General features: G+C 43.4%; 1 protein-coding gene across 4 annotated transcripts in view; it reads left to right on the top strand.

Moving 5' to 3' along the window:
• Positions 1–16,097, top strand: part of ASCC1 (activating signal cointegrator 1 complex subunit 1) — a 57,002-nt gene that overhangs the window by 1,716 nt on the left and 39,189 nt on the right. For all 4 annotated transcript variants that reach the window (XM_032783315.2, XM_032783313.2, XM_032783319.2 and 1 more), the window contains exons 2-5: positions 2,043–2,178; positions 4,700–4,799; positions 5,994–6,091; positions 9,118–9,296. In XM_032783315.2, the coding sequence (XP_032639206.1) occupies positions 2,070–2,178; positions 4,700–4,799; positions 5,994–6,091; positions 9,118–9,296 (486 nt within the window). In that variant the 5' untranslated portion in view covers positions 2,043–2,069. The remainder of the gene's footprint in view (positions 1–2,042; positions 2,179–4,699; positions 4,800–5,993; positions 6,092–9,117; positions 9,297–16,097) is intronic.

Raw genomic sequence — 16,097 nt, 5'->3', positions numbered from 1 at the left:
CACTCCCCCCCAGGATCCTTGCCCCATCCAATCGCCCCTTCTCCCTGTCTCCTGACTGCCCCCAGAATCCCTGACTGCCCCCTGCCACCTCATCCAACCTCCCCCCTTCCTGACTGCACCCTAACCCTCCCCACAGGACCCTGCCCCCATTAACCCTGCTGTTCCCACAACCGTCTGCCTCTATCAACACCCCTGCCCTACCAGCACCCAACTCCCGCTGCCCTATCCCCTTCCTGCCTCCAGTGCCCTCTTGACCACGCTGCCTGGAGCACTGGTGGTGCGTGCTCCAGCTGCGCACCAACTGGAGCAGGCCATGCTGCCTCTGCATCAACCACAGCACAAAAAGAGAAGTTGGGTCAGGCGGGCTCTGCAGTAAACTGGACAACTGTCCCAGGAGTTCACAGCCCTGCACCCCAGAGCAAGGCTGTGGCCGAGTGGAGACAGAGCATGCAGGGAGAGAGAACAGCACGGGAGGGGCCTGGGGCCACGAGCTTTGGGCCTGGGGCTATAGTTTGCCCACTCTGGCCCTCATACGTAACAAGTTTCAAAATAAGTTCTAATATATGGGAGTAATTGAAGACGCTGACACGGCAGAGAATTAAAGTTGGGTGCGAATCACACTTTTCGTTTAGCATACATTAATATATTTAGGTTATTTTAGTTTCTAACACGCTCAGTTTCTACATCCTCAGGTGTAAGAATGGTGACTTTGGATATTACATATACCTATAAAATATCGCTTACCTAATGTTTGATTTGTATTATTTCCAAGTCTTATCTTGTTTGTAGACAGAGCTCTTTATGTCAAAGAATTTCCTTTTTTTTTTTTTTTTTTTTTTAAATTAAAAATTTCCCATAGGGACTCTAAGCAAGGTACTCAGCGTATGTTACCATGTAATATTTCTAATGATTTGTAGATACGCAGTTTCACACAAATATATATTTTTAAAATTTTGAACTTTTACCAGATATAGGTACACAGTGGCTTCTTTATCTCACTCTGGAGCAGCACAGAACAGCTAAAGTATTTTGCGTAGTTAACCTGAGTTTGCAGCTGCTTTGTTTTGCCAGCGTAGTGCAAAACAGCTGAAAATGTACACAGCACTTTCTTCCTCATTCCCTGCAAAACTCCCTCTTCTTGCTCACGCACACATAGAACTTAGTTTCCCCCTCTATCCTGGTCTATCTGTTGAGTAGATCTGGTGCAATGGGTTGCTTTTGAAAAGATATTTAGGATCAAAGGTTATTTTTTTGTTTTTGTTTTTCATAACCAGAAGTTTATCTGTCAGGAAGAATTGTCCTCTTTTAAAATGGCTGTCATCTCCTATTGCTCTCAATCATCCTGAAGCCACAGTGGCCATCAGGGAAGATGGAGGCTTCTGTGCTGTGAGGAGGCAGAGACAGGCCCATTGATAACAGCAGGAGAGAGATTTCTGTGGCTTTGCTCCTTTTGAGAACAATGGGAAATGGCAGTGCTTTGGAAAAAAGGCAGTTCTGTGTGGAATTCTCTGTAGTAGACCATTGTATTTTTCAGCCTCTGCTGAAGGAGAAAATTTCAGTTATGAAAAATAATGTGGGAAAATTGACTGCTAATCCTAAAAAATTTAAAATGTGTTGTATAGGCACAACATTTATGTGAGTTTTTAATTATAACATGGGAATTTCAAAGAGTTTGTGGTTGATCATTAGGGACCAAAAAACAAAACAAAAAAAACCGGCTAGTGCTGGGAGCTGAATCTCTTACACTTCAATTTCTTAATGAAAGACTATTTTCTGAGAATTTACAAGTAGTCTTAATTAGAAACTGAGAAATTTAAGCAAACTTTAAGAAATATAAGTGCTGTAATATTGGGGAAGAAACATTGTTGCTGTATTATTCATATGTAACAAAAAGGATGAATCTCTTGTTTTAAGTGTGAAACTCAGCCTTAACTACAGAGTCTCTACTGATGCCTCCATGATAAACCCTTAGAAAGTACATATAGGAAACCCGGGAATTTACAATTTCTAGGGAGATGTCAGCAGAATTTTTATCTTGGTAGGGTGCCATCATTGGCAGGAAGAGCACAATGGAAGTTCTGCGTCCAGCACTTATAAGGATTGGAGGGCGCATTTATAGGAAAAATAATATTCGACAGCAGACCTATCCAAATGAAGAAGAGGATGATTTCTGTGCAGGTAATACCTAACATGCAGGGGCCCAAACTAGTATTAATATACATGGGAGGCAAGTTTGTAGAAATTTTGGTGGTGCCCAGAACCTGCCCCCCCAACTCCGCCCCCTCAAACTCCACCTCAACCTGCCTAAGGCTCTGGGCGGGGTTTCAGGGGGGAGGTCTGGGATGCAGGTCCTGGGCTGGGGATTAGGGTGTAGGAGGGGTGCAGGCTTTGGGAAGGAGTTTGGGTGCTGGGTGCAGGCTCTGGGCTGGGGCAAGGGGATGGGTGTGCAGGAGGGGGTGAGGGCTGCAGGCTTTGGGACGGAGTTTGGGTGCAGGCTCTGGGCTGGTGGTGGGGGTGTAGGAAGGGGTGAGGGGTGCAGGCTCTGGGAGGGAGTTTGGGTGCTGGGTGCAGGCTCCGGGCTGGGGCAGGGGGTGGGTGTGCAGGAGGGGTGCAGGCTTTGGGATGGAGTTTGGGTGCAGGCTCAGCTGGGGGTGGGGTTGTAGGAAGGGGGAGGTGGTGCATGCTGGGGCAGAGGCTCAGGGTGCAGGGGAATGAGGGTTGGGGCTGAGGATGAGGGGTTCGTGCTGTGGGGGAGGGGCTCAGGGCTGGGGCAGAGGATTAGGGTGCAGGGGGATGCGGGCTCTGGTGGGTGCTGAGGATTAGGGTGCAGGGGGATGAGGGCTCTGGCTGGGGCTGAGGATTAGGGTGCAGAGGGATGAGGGCTCTTGCTGGGAATGAGGGGTTTGGGGCATTGGAGAGGCTCAGGGTAAGGGCAGCCTGCCTTGCCATTATCGGATGGCAGGCGCTAGGACCCTGGGGCAGCAGAAGGCAGTTCTGCGGGCAGCCGATCTTGGAGCAGGCATGGACGTGGCGGAGGGGGGACACAGAGGGAGGGGTGGAAGGCGGAGGCCGGGATCCGCTCCAGGCAGGGATCGGTGGGGGGGAGACCTGCGGAGGCGGGGGCCGGGACCCGATCCAGGCAGGGCCGGGGGAGAGACCCAGCTGCAAATATTGCTGGAGCAGGGCACCCGGCCCTGAATATTCCTGGAGCCCGGGCACCTCGAGCCCATATAACCCGCTGCCTATGTTAATATAATATATTGCAAAGTGAGGAATCAGCATTCAAGACTTACAGGGAGTTGGCAAACTCAGGCTCTGAGCCTGTGATGAGCTCGTGGTGGGCACAGGGATCTGCCCTTATTGCAGGACTGGGGACGTGAGTGAAGAAATACTTTGCATTGTTCTCTAGCAGTCCTGGTCGAGGAGCAGAGTACATTCTGGTTACAAAATGTTGGTTTAGGTGATTGTGTGTGGGTTGCTGGCTATCAGTTAATTTGTTGATTGAAAAATTCAGCAAAACAATGTTATCTGTGTTTAAAAAAAATCTTTTATTTAAGATGATCAGTAAAAATGGTAAGACTTTGTAGTGAATATTTTTTCCCTCTCATTGTTCTTGGTATTTTCCACAGTGAGTTTAATCTCAGAGTTAATAAGAGTTGAAGGGATTTAGCACCTCCTTGGAAGTGCTCAGGACCTTTCAATATTGGCCCTTAAATGGATGTCTTCTTGTGGCCATCTAATGTGGATTTTGAAAGATATCACCTATTTACATGGCTAACTGTTCATTTTCTATCTTGGTGTACTCACTTGTGTGTGTGCCATATTAGGTAATGTTTGTGTGGGTCCTTGTAAATATAGAAAAGCCCAAGACTATCTGGTAAACATCCACCATTTGTTTCAACCAGAAAAGATTGAAAGAGCTGGGCAAACTCTAATATGCTTCTTGCCACCTGAACCCACCCCTGCTCACACTGAGGCCAGGTCTACACTACGAGATTAAATCGATTTTAGATACGCAATTTCAGCTACGAGAATAGTGTAGCTGAAATCGAATATCTAAAATCGATTTACTCACCCGTCTTCACCGCGCGGGATCGATCCGCGCGGCTTGCTGTGTCGAATCCGGAAGTCCGGTCGTCTAGCTGGAGTTCCGGAATCGATCTAAGCACGCTCTGGGATCGAGATACCACGTCCAGACCAGACGCGATATTTTGATCCCCGAGCAATCGATTTTAGCGCGCCGATCCGGCGCGTAGTCTAGACATGGCCTGAGCTAACCAGATTTGGTTGAAAAACAAATATGACTAAGTGGTCCATGAGTGAGAGGTGGGTCTTTAGATCCTCTGATACTTAGTTCTCTGACAAGGGCAAAAGGCCAGTGGGCTACTGCTCAACAGGCAGAACAATTTTTAAAAAAAAACCTGTTGGGCCACTGGGCTATTTTGCAATTGCAACCAAGAGAAAAACTGTTCTGTAGAGGGCTGAAACTGCTACTTTTTTAACCCTCCAAGAATGGAAAATTTAAAAGTAGTGTCATGTTTTTCTGAGCAGGCAGTAAGGTGAAATAAAAGCTGCGTCTGTGACAGAAGGAACCACTTTGTTCTTTTATTTAATCTTGGGAGAAGAAGGCCGGTGAGAATGTTGCATCACATACAACACTATCAACCTTTATAAACCAGTTTGATTTTCTACTTCATAGGCCCTGAGGATCCCACAGATGAGCCTTGTGATGCCTTCATGGTGGAAGAGACTGAGAGAGGTTTCCAGTGTACAGTGGAGGTTCCCAGCCCACTATACAAGTGAGCCTACATGTTGTTTTATTTAAATCCTCTTTTACAGAAGAATCTGTCAGGGAGGTTAGAATCTGCGGCTGCCTCTGAGAATCCAGACTTCTCAAATAATTTCCATTTTGTGGAGAGCTCTGTATTTGTGTGGGGGAAAGGGGTGTGAATCCCCTTCCAATGTACCTGTTTCACATTTGGCACTTAGCTCTCATCATGGTGGCAACTGCATCTTGTGCTTTCTTGCTGATAGCAGTTTTTTGGGCATCTGCTCTTCAGGACATGAAAGCAAGCCAGGAAGATGGAAGAATGTGGGGAGAGACTGAGGTAAGCTGCCAAGGCAGGGAAAGCTGTGAACACTTTGTGAGAAGACACACTCAAGATTGCAGTGTTTTGCTAATTGAATATTTGAAGTGAAATAGACCTCTACCCTGATATAACGCGACCCGATATAACGTGAATTCAGATATAACGTGGTAAAGCAGTGCTCCAGGGAAGGAAGGAGAGGGGGTCTGCGCACTCTGGCAGATAAAAGCAAGTTTGATATAATGTGGTTTCACCTATAACACAGTAAGATTTTTTGGCTCCCGAAGACAACGTTATATCGGGATAGAGGTGTAATTTAATGTTCGCTTAGGGAATGTCTGTACTTTGAACTGGAGGTGTGATTCCCAGCTGGAGGAGACGTCCCCATACTAGCTCGATTAGAGCTAGCAACCTCAAAATGGAGTGTAGGCACAATAGTGTGAACAGTAGGAGGGGTTGGCACTGCTGTGGCTGCATTTCATTTTTAGTCCACTAGCTTCTCAGAGTTAGTGCAGATATGCCTCTTCAACTTGGGAACTGCACCCCAGCTAGAAGTATAGAAATACGCTTGGAAGTATCTAACTGATATGACAGCTTTGTCTAGTAATATTTACCAATTTTTTAAGAATGATTATATTACAATTATATACACAATTTTTTATTTCAGTATGTATGGATGATTAAAATGACTGTGCTGAATAGTGTTCCTTTGCTACACATTTGCTAGGTCTCTGTTACATGTTCTCTTTGGTGGCTGAAAGATATGGTAGTTTCAGAGGACTCCGCTGGGGGAGTGCTCCCCCTTTTGCCCCCTAAGAAAGAAAAGAATAAAGCAACGAAACCCTACCTGGAAAAATAAAATAGTGACATTTTGTGCATGATAGTATAGCATTTGTATGTCTATAGGTATATCATTGGAAAAAAAGGAGAAACCAGGAAGAGACTGGAAACAGAGACTCGAACTTCTATCAACATTCCCAAGCCTGGAATGGAAGGACAAATTGGTGAGCTTTAATGTGCACAAGATGAATGAATGCTCTCTTGTCCACTCCACCTTTGGTGTGTGTGTTGTGCGCAGAACTGAGAATCAGGAGACTGCTCTTCTAGTCTCGGCTCTGACACATCACTGACTCTGTGACCTTGTGCAAGTCACTTAACTTTTCTTTTTGCCTTGTTTTCTCTGTTTTACCTTTGTAAAGTACTTTAATATCTGTAGATGAAAAGTATTATTTAAGATCCTAATCCTCCTAACACAAGCATATGCATTACTTTTAGCCTCCAGGTAGTTCTGCTGAAGTCAAACCTAGCAGTAGTCTAAAATTAAGCGTATGTGTAAGTTTCTGCAGGATTTAGGGCGTTAAGTTCTTGAATAATTTTTCTAGTAACAACAGCAGTATTAATGGGGAGTTATACATACATAGCAAGGCATCTTCTCTCAAGGTGCATATACATGTGGAATAAACATTCTTCAAAGGCACCATAGGTCATTATAAAGCTGTCTTTTTTTTAAAGAAGAGGTATTCTAATAACACTTGCATCTTTTGTTCTTGTTACTAGAACTTCACAATGAAAATGAGTGGGTTTGTATTGTATGCTCCTATTACACTGTTTTATAATAACAAAGAGCATCATAATGCCCATAATGTACTGTACTTTGTGGCTTTTACAAAAGGAGTGGAATGACTGAAGCAGACACACACTGCAGCATGTTATGAGCATTATGATAATATTAGTGTCACATGCCCCAGTAGTTATATACATAAATGTCCAAAAAAAAAAAAAAGTCTTTCATAGAATATCAGGGTTGGAAGGGACCTTAGGAGGTCATCTAGTCCAACCCCCTGCTCAAAGCAGGACCAATCCCCAACTAAATCATCCCAGCCAGGGCTTTGTCAAGCTTGATCTTAAAAACCTCTAAGGAAGGAGATTCCACCACCTCCCTAGGTAATCCATTCCAGTGCTTCACCATCCTCCTAGTGAAAAAGTATTTCCTACTATCCAACCTAAACCTCCCCCACTGCAACTTGAGACCATTACTTCTTGTTTAGTTATCTGATATCACTGAGAACAGTCTAGATCCATCCTCTTTGGAACCCCCTTTCAGGTAGTTGAAAGGAGCTGTCAAATCCCCCCCTCATTCTTCTCTTCTACAGACTAAACAATCCCAGTCCCCTCAGCCTCTCCTCATAAGTCATGTGCTTCAGCCCCCTAATAATTTTTGTTGCCCTCCGCTGAACTGTTTCCAATTTTTCCACATCCTTCTTGTAGTGTGGGGCCCAAAATTGGACACAGTACTCCAGATGAGGCCACACCAATGTCAAATAGAGGGGAACGATGACATCCCTCAATCTGCTGGTAATGCCCCTACTTATACAGTCCAAAATGCCGTTAGCCTTCCTGGCAACAAGGGCACACTGTTGATTCATATTCAGCTTCTCATCCACTGTAACCCCTAGGTCATTTTCTGCAGAGCTGCTGCCTAGTCATTCAGTCCCTAGTCTGTAGCAGTGCATGGGATTCTTCCAACCTAAGTGCAGGACTCTGCACTTATTCTTGTTGAACCTCCTCAGATTTCTTTTGGCCCAATCCTCTAATCTGTCTAGGTCCCTCTGTATCCCACTCCTACCTTTCAGCATATCTACCACTCGTCCCAGTTTAATTTCCTCTGCAAACTAGCTGAGGGTGCAGGCAACACCATCCTCTAGATCATTAATGAAGATATTGAACAAAACCGGCCCCAGGACCGACCTTTGGGGCACTCCACTTGATACCGCTTGCCAACTAGACATGGAGCCATTGATCACTGCCCATAGTCTTTAAAATATCCTGCCTGTCAATACCATTCAGAATCAGTGGGTTGTGACCTTCTAGGGGTCATGAAAGGCAATTAGGAGGATTGTGAGGCCTTGAAAAATTAATTTAAAGCAATCCCCAGTCTCCACAAGCCTTTTCTTTCAAGGTCACATATCCTGTTAGCCTCTTAAAGCACACACAAATGGTGTATTATTACCACTGTTGTTATAGATACATCTTTTACTCTTTCTTTTGTAGTAAATGTAAGGGGGTCATGCAACTGTTTAACTTCAACCTGAAAACTTGAGACAGTTATGCAGACATTTCAAGAGCAACTGAACTGAGAGAGTCTTGTCGGTTTGTTTGGCATCACAGCTCTATAAACACTTTAGGGACTACTTTTCTTTAGGCTGCTGAGAAGGAGAAGCAACCTTTTGAATGACATCATCCTAATTTTAAAGAGAAGCAAAAATGTAAGGCATTGAAGGAAAATTAATAGTCTAGCAAGACTTCTCTGGCTATGCTGAAGGGGTTTAGAATATCTTATTTTTCTACGTTTCCTCCTTTAAGACCTGGAATGAGACTATGAAGATACAGTGCTACCAGGTAATTAAAAAAGAATATTGCAGCCCCATACATTTCTCAAAAAGAACAGGAGTACTTGTGGCACGTTAGTCTCTAAGGTGCCACAAGTACTCCTGTTCTTTTTGTGGATACAGACTAACACGGTTGCTACTCTGAAACCATACATTTCTCAGTCGTTAATATTGCTATATATCAAGTAAGAAAGGGAAATAGTGATGCAGATAAACAAAGCTAATAGTACTATAGATAAATAACTATCCAATAGGATCTAAGTTTATTTTTTAGCTTGTACGCAATTTGGGGTAGTGACTTTTTTTACAGTGTCTGGCGCAGTGTGCCCAAACTACTTGAGGCCTCTAGGTGCTACTGCAATATAAATACTTAATAATAATATTGACTATAGTGAATTAAATTAGTACTGGAGTTCTGTTTGATTGTCTTCTATCCTGAGTCTTCTAGAATTTAATTTATATTCTTACTTAACTTGTCAATATCCTAGAAGAATATGGATTGTTAAATGCATTAATAAGTACAGTGGAAAATCAGTATCTCTTTAATTAGTTCTTAGCTCTTGTGGACATCATAGCAAAATGTCACTAATCTTGTGTGGATTTCATATAGCTAAAATTAGTGTTACTTTGTCTGCTTTTAGTGATTACTGGACAACAGCGTAGTGGTGTCATTTCAGCCCGAACACGGATTGATGTTCTTGCTGAGAGTTTCCGCAAGAAGCAGCCATTCACACACTTCCTGTCCTTTGCTCTCAACCAGCCTGCAATTCAGGAAAAATTTCTACAGTTCAAGGAGGAAGTACTGGAGAAATGCTCCAAGGTAGTGAACCATGGTACTTGGAAGTAACTGACATAAAAATGGATGCTCTTCCCCAAGATGCTGCTTTATTTTACTGACGTTAAAGGCAAATTAAAATATATGCTGATAGGGGAGAAAATGTCACTTGTGTTTGTGGAATGCATAAGTACAGTAATAAATTATGAGGCCTTAAAAGTAGACAATGAAAACTAGTTATATTGAAGATACTGAGAGCACTCTAATGGAGGCTTTTGGAACATGGAATTATTTTTGTAATAAATTGATAGTAAAATATTTTCCACAGATATGGAGGAAACTGCGATTCAAAAGTTTTGGTTTTTAAAATTTGAAAACCATTAATGTACATAACCTTTGGCTGCATTTTACGTGGTTTCTACTGTAAATATCCAGCATGTGACAAGGAGTTTTAATAAGTTTGCTGCTGCTTTTTCACTGTCCCTTTGGCCCTGACATTGGACAAATGTGGGAATCGTTACCTTAACTTAGCCAGAAATGACTTGGTAGCATTTGACACAGTGCAAACATTATCACTTCACAACATTTTCTTTCGTCTACCAAGACTGTGCTGATAGTTTTCAAATCTTAAACTGACAGCAGCAAGAAATAATTAGGCACAGAATTGAGAACAGAATTCAGTGAATACTGCATAATCTTTCTTTAAAAAAAAAAAAGATTAATTTGTTAGCTTTTACCAGCACTAAATTCCATTGCAACTCGATAGCCATGGAGTGTTTTCAGAACAGGTTCAGAAGAGAGAGCAGTGTTACACTGGTGTAATACGCTGGTGTATTTCAACACTAAGATAGGAGGTTTACCTTTTAGGAAGGAAGAGCTAATAGGGTGTTCATGCCCATTCATTCATTGACTTCTTTACTGAGGCTGACAATGAGAGTGCTAGATTGTGTGCATGTGACAGTCATTTCATTTATCTAGGGTCTGATACTGGTGCTCATCATAGTATCCAAGCACTTCTGAAGAATAAGAACGATAACTTTCGTTGTGAGCAAGAGGCAGGCTTAGTTTTTTAACACCGAATATAGAAGATCAAGAGTGTTGGTGTAAGAATGCCATTAAAGGAAGCCTAGATAGAGAGGTAGGTTTTGCATTCATCTCAATGCAGCAGGATTGGTGCTCATTTTATCTAGCAGTGAGTACCATGATCTTGGCCTGGCTTCCTCTGTTGGTTTACAGTTCCGTTTTTTCAGTGGAACAAGCTGTTACGGAAAGAGATGGTCCTTCATGTCATGGGCACATTCTAAGCAGAGGTCTTCTTGCCAGTTTTGTGCCGTAAGCACTATATATACCAAGATCACTGTTAGCTGTCTGGAGTTCCTCTTCTCCAGTTCCTTCAAAATCCTCTCCAGGCTGCCTTCCACCTCTTGCATATCATTGGAACTGTTTTCATCAGAGTCTTGACCTCTTCATAGCCAAAGCTCAGAAGCAGTACTCCATTCTCCTCCTCCTTGACCTGTCAGCCACCTTTTACAAAGTTGTTCATCTTTGTCGTCTTCTTGAAATCTCATCCTCCTTCGCTTCTGTGACTCTGTCCTTGCCCAGTAATAGGGGATTTCTTCATTGCTATTTGCTGCTTCATTGTGTCCTTTGGAGGATTAGTGTTTCTTTTTCCTTTACACCTTATCTCTGGGTTGTCTCATTCACAAACAGAAGTTCAGCTGCTATGTCAATCCTGATGGCTCACATATCTATCTGTCTTCTCCAGACTTGTCTCCTTCTGTCCAATATAAAATCTCTGCCTATCTTTGACATCTTTTTGTGGCTGTTTAGCCATTACCTCAAGTTTAATATAGCTAAAACAAAGCTCTTAATCTCTCCCTGCCCCTTCCTTTATTGATCACAGTTGACAACACCACCTTCTTTCCTGTCACTCAGGCCTGTGTGACCTGGATGTCATTTTCAACTCAGACCTCTGTCCTCACATCCAGGATATATCTGAATCATGCCATTTCTTTCTGTGTAACATCTCTAAAATGCCTACTTTTCATCTACACATTATGTCGCGTCTCAGTTACTGCAACATCCTTTTCTCTGTCCTTGACAAATGCAATTTTGCCCCTCTTGTATCCATTCAGAAGCTGCTGCAAAGATCATTTTCTTCGTCTTGGTTCCCTGTTCTCTCTTACATCAAACACATAAGCCACTTGTCTTTGCTTTCAAGGCCCTTCACAGCCTGCCCCAGCCCTACCTATCATTGCTCATTTGCTAATGAAATTTTAGTTCTCACCTCGTGAGTGGCCCATGACACTTGTTTTCATTTCCCACTAGTTAAATTTTCAAACAAGCATCTTTGTGCTTTCTCTCATGTTGCCTTATTGTTTGCTTATATTTCCTGATCTGTTGTCTCTTGTCCTATGCTAAGATTGTATGCCCTTTGAGGCAGGCACCATCTGTTTGCATGGTACCTAGCGCAGTGGCGGTCCTGGTCCAGGATTAGCGCTTTTAAACACCATGGTAATATAAATACACAACGTATTTCATCGTCTGTCAATTAGTTATGGTTTTTGGTCACTACAGACTCAGGTTGCTTTCAGACCAGGCACCCAGAAATAAAAGCCCTCATCAGTAGTATGGATGATGTAGCTGAGAATGTATGAAACTTATCAGTGAGATATGTCCATTAACTGCATAATCAACAGGTAGAAATTTTATGCATTTTTAGAGCTTTCCTAAAATGGTAGGGATTGGTGTTTTACTTTACTTCCTTAGTGAATGTATTTGGATTAATTTAATGTATATTGTACACGTCTTTCTTGATAATTTTAAGTATGCCAAAAATTTGATAAACTATATTCTTTAAACTAGAAATTGTTTTGCAGTATCACTTTTCAATACCTCTGTATGTTTTGTTATAGATTATAAAATCCTTAAAATTAGTTCTCTCTCTTTTCTCCTCCTCCATTTCTTTCTCTGCTAATGTTGCTCCTGTTCCATCAGTGAATAGAAATGCTGATTTTTTTTCTCTCAGCATTGTCCCTTCAAACTCTTATAAATAGCTTACTTGACATTTTGGCTTCAAGTCTAAAAATATTTTTTTGCCTCTCCCTTTATAAGGATTCAGATCCTCAATTTTTATTATTTTTAACTTTTTCTATATTGAATTTAGTCACCGGCAAAGATTTATGTTTTTATGTATGAGAGATCTGGGGATGTTTTATGTATGAGGGATCTGGGGATTTTCAGCCTTCTTCCTTTGAGTGTTTCATGAGTGTTCATAGATACACAGAATATATTGCAACTCCATATGTCTTTCAATCATTGCACAGCCAGTAATGCCACTGTATTGCACAGCAGGGTCTGCTAGAAAGCACATCAGTAATGAAAACCAGTAATTCAAAACTGTGCTTCACAGTGCCAGAAGAGAGCTTATGGAGCTGTCCACAATACAGTAATAGGGGATTTCTCAGGATGCTTAGAGAAACTTGAATAGATTTTAGGTATAGAAACTGTATCTTTGTTCCTGCTGCAGATTCAAAACAGTGCAGAGTCAGTTAATGATTCCACTACTCAAAAGAAGCTTATTAACGATAATAAATAAGGAAAAGTCCAGGTCTGTAAGTTAGCATTTCTTCTGGTTGTTGAGCATTTGTGCAGGATTCTTTCCTCTCTAAAATTGTTACCGTGACAACCATTCATCTATATTTTGTAATGATGTAGTCTTGCATGTCAGTATATACTTTATATTATTCTTTTGGCTTCACAAGGTTTTATAAGTTCACAGTTGCATTAAAATGTCAAAAATCTTAAGCATTATCAGAGCCACTTACGTTGGTTAGGCAGCCAGACAATGAAGTGGCAAAAATAGAATACTAGGGCCAATATTTAAATGTATGCCATCTGTCTCTGACTAGGGGGATGGTACTATTGAGGTACGAGAGACAGGTTTCTGGGTGATCTTGAGAGGCTTGCATCATAGACCATCAAGGGGAGGGAAGGACTGAAATGTTTATAGCTGATTCTGGGGGTGGAAAAATATGCATGCATTGCAGTCTCCACCATCCTTCAATGGCTGGTTATGGAGCAACACTGCCAAGAAAAACTTGTATGGTTCTTTCAATCTTTGCAAGTGCTGCCTTTATGTATAGCAGGCTGCAGCTGTAATGTGGGAGGGAAAATACAATTACTATGGTGTTTGGCAGTCTATAAATATCGAATGTAGATAATTACATGGGATGAAACGAAGGTATCCTAGAGTGAAAAGGGTGTGTGTGTGTGTGTGTGAGAGAGAGAGAGAGAGAGAGAGAGAGGTTTTTCAACCTCCACTCCAATTTCTAGTGTATCTGTGATTCCTTAGGTTGTTCTGAGGAATTGTGAATTACCCTGCTCGTTCCTTGTAGGTGCATACATCAGGATTGGAAAGGCATATAATTGGGGGTAAGAAATAAAAATGCTCATAAACTCTCATGTAAATATTAGATCCTTGGGTAGCAGTAAAGATAACACTGGGAAGGAGGAAGCTCAGTATCGAATAGTTTATTCATGCACCTTGCCAGAAAGGATTTTGTTCTGGAACTTGGTCTCTCAGTCCCTGATCTAATGGGTTGGGAGTACTGCAGACACACAGTGCTTGGGCTCTGGGAAGGGAAAGTGAATGTTTCAAATAAAATTTTGTCTGGCATTCTATAAAAATTATGATATCCAGGATAGAAGGCCTCAGCAGTGGGGAAGGAGTCAAATATTTAATGGGGAAGAAGTTGGATCCTAAAAGTTACCGTAGGGTGGTTAATTGTCCCCCTCACTCTCTGGAAGTAGAAATGGTTAGTCATTTCCCTTCTACCCTAAATATATATTTGTTAATGAGATTGTCATATTTTTGTTGTATCACAGTCATGGAAGGTAGGACAGTTGAATTCAGAATTTTATCAATTTTTATGAAAGACCTGCTTTCCTTTTAGGCCAGCTCCACATCAATTGAGCAGTGTGTGTGTGTGTGTGTGTGTGTGATTAAACATAAATGCAAAAAAGTGGTAGGCCTAGATTGGGAACACAATTATTTTATTCCCTGTATAGAATTGCAATAGCTTTTCAGTATGGACAACATATGTGACTCTTCGGGGAATAAATGTGTGTGTAAAGTTAGGTAGCATTCAGTGCGTTTTGTTTCATTTCATAAAACCTTCATATATTGGCTTACTACCTTTTTTCAGAAAAAAGTGTTTCTTTCCTCCACAGGTTGGGGAAAATCACAATCCTGTAATCTGTTCTCCTTCCCTTCCTTAGAGCTTATTATGTTCCCTGTACGCTGGAGCTGCTAACAAGAGATAAGTTTCAGAGTAGCAAGAGGGAGAACAAAAATTTTATTAGAATAAATGTTTGAAATGAAATATACACAGGTTGAGAGGGAAGGTACTGTACATCTGGGGTCAGGCTTGAGTTATGGGGGGTTACAGATATTGTTTGCAAGGATGGAAAAAATACATACATATTGCATAACCGGCATAGACCCAGATTGGGGTGCAAGAGTTTTTAAAGTGTCAGTGAATAAGTAGGCTCAGGTTCGCCACCCATGGAATGAATAAGGAGTCCAAGTCAGTATCGGTGGAGCGGATAGGTACATGGGTGAGGTGCGTCCCTTGGTCGCTCAGGGAAGGAAGTGGGTTATTTCCCTGGTCGGCTGTCTCAGTTACTCAGTATGGTATTGGCGGTGTCCAGTGATGTGTTCGATATAAATGTCTCTGGACCATCTGATGGCATCGGACACCATGAGCTGTCTCATGAGCCGGGCGTAGCATCGACCAACCCCACATGCTCTCAAAACCGGCTTGTTGCGGGGGTCCCATGAGCCCAGGGCTCCCACGATCAGGGCATGTACCTGGACTTCATAGCCCTGGGCTCTCAGGGTGTCAGCCAGCGGGGCATACTTCGACTCCTTCCGTGCTCAGGCTTCGTGGAAGGCAGGGGACCGGTTTTCGAAAGGCACCGTAATGTCTACCAGGAGGACCTTCTTCTTTTCTGCGTCCGTCACGATGATGTCGGGTCGCAGTCGGCTGTCTGTCCTAGGGATGGTGGAGTCGACGGTGATCTTCCCCAGGGACGGTGGGATGGCTTTCGCTAGTCGGTTTTGGATGGCGTTGTGGCGGTGCTGCCAGGCTCTGGAGTGCTGCTTGCATCCACACAGGACGTGCGGCAGGGTCTCGTTCACGTAGCCGCACTTCTTGCAGCGCTTGTCCTGGCTGCCGTGGCGGATGGCTCCGTTAAGGGGAACGCAGTTGAGTCGGGCCCTGTGGATGAACCGCCAGTCTGCGAACCTGGTGAAGCTGCACCCGGGGAGGAAGTGGTTACTGGCGTCCCACTTGCTGGACACCTCAAACACCTTGCCCTGGTCCGGCTTCCGCTTGAGGTTCTCGGCGTAGTGGAAGCGGATGGCGTCTTTCAGGAACCTTTCTAGCATGGCTCTGGCAGTCGGGGTGACGATGGTGTGGTCCGGGGTCTTTATGCATGGCACCAGTATTCCCAGCTCCCCGCGTTCCTCGCACCACTTCCAGCAGCAGCCGATCCTCTTACCTAGGCGTCTTGAGGTGTTACGGGTGCGGGTCCAGAGAGAGGATAGGTCTCTCCCCTCTCTTACGAACTCAGCCTCCAGGGAGCCCCTGAGGTAAGTGGCAGTGTCCTGCTCGGAGGGGGCCCTGGCAATGTGTTTCCTGACCACACCCCGTACGGACTCCTGTGCGATGCTCCTCACTGTTGGGTCCAGGCACATCAGGAGGCGGAAGGTGTGGGTCATCACCGCCACGTAGCACAGGTCACCCATCCGAGGTACATTGGCACCGCCGTTTGTGGGAAATG

This window comes from Chelonoidis abingdonii, chromosome 15 (genome assembly GCF_003597395.2).
Source record: "Chelonoidis abingdonii isolate Lonesome George chromosome 15, CheloAbing_2.0, whole genome shotgun sequence".
NCBI lineage: Eukaryota > Metazoa > Chordata > Testudines > Testudinidae > Chelonoidis > Chelonoidis abingdonii.
Note: the sequence above shows the minus strand (reverse complement) of the source record. Positions and strands in the feature narration are given on the sequence as shown.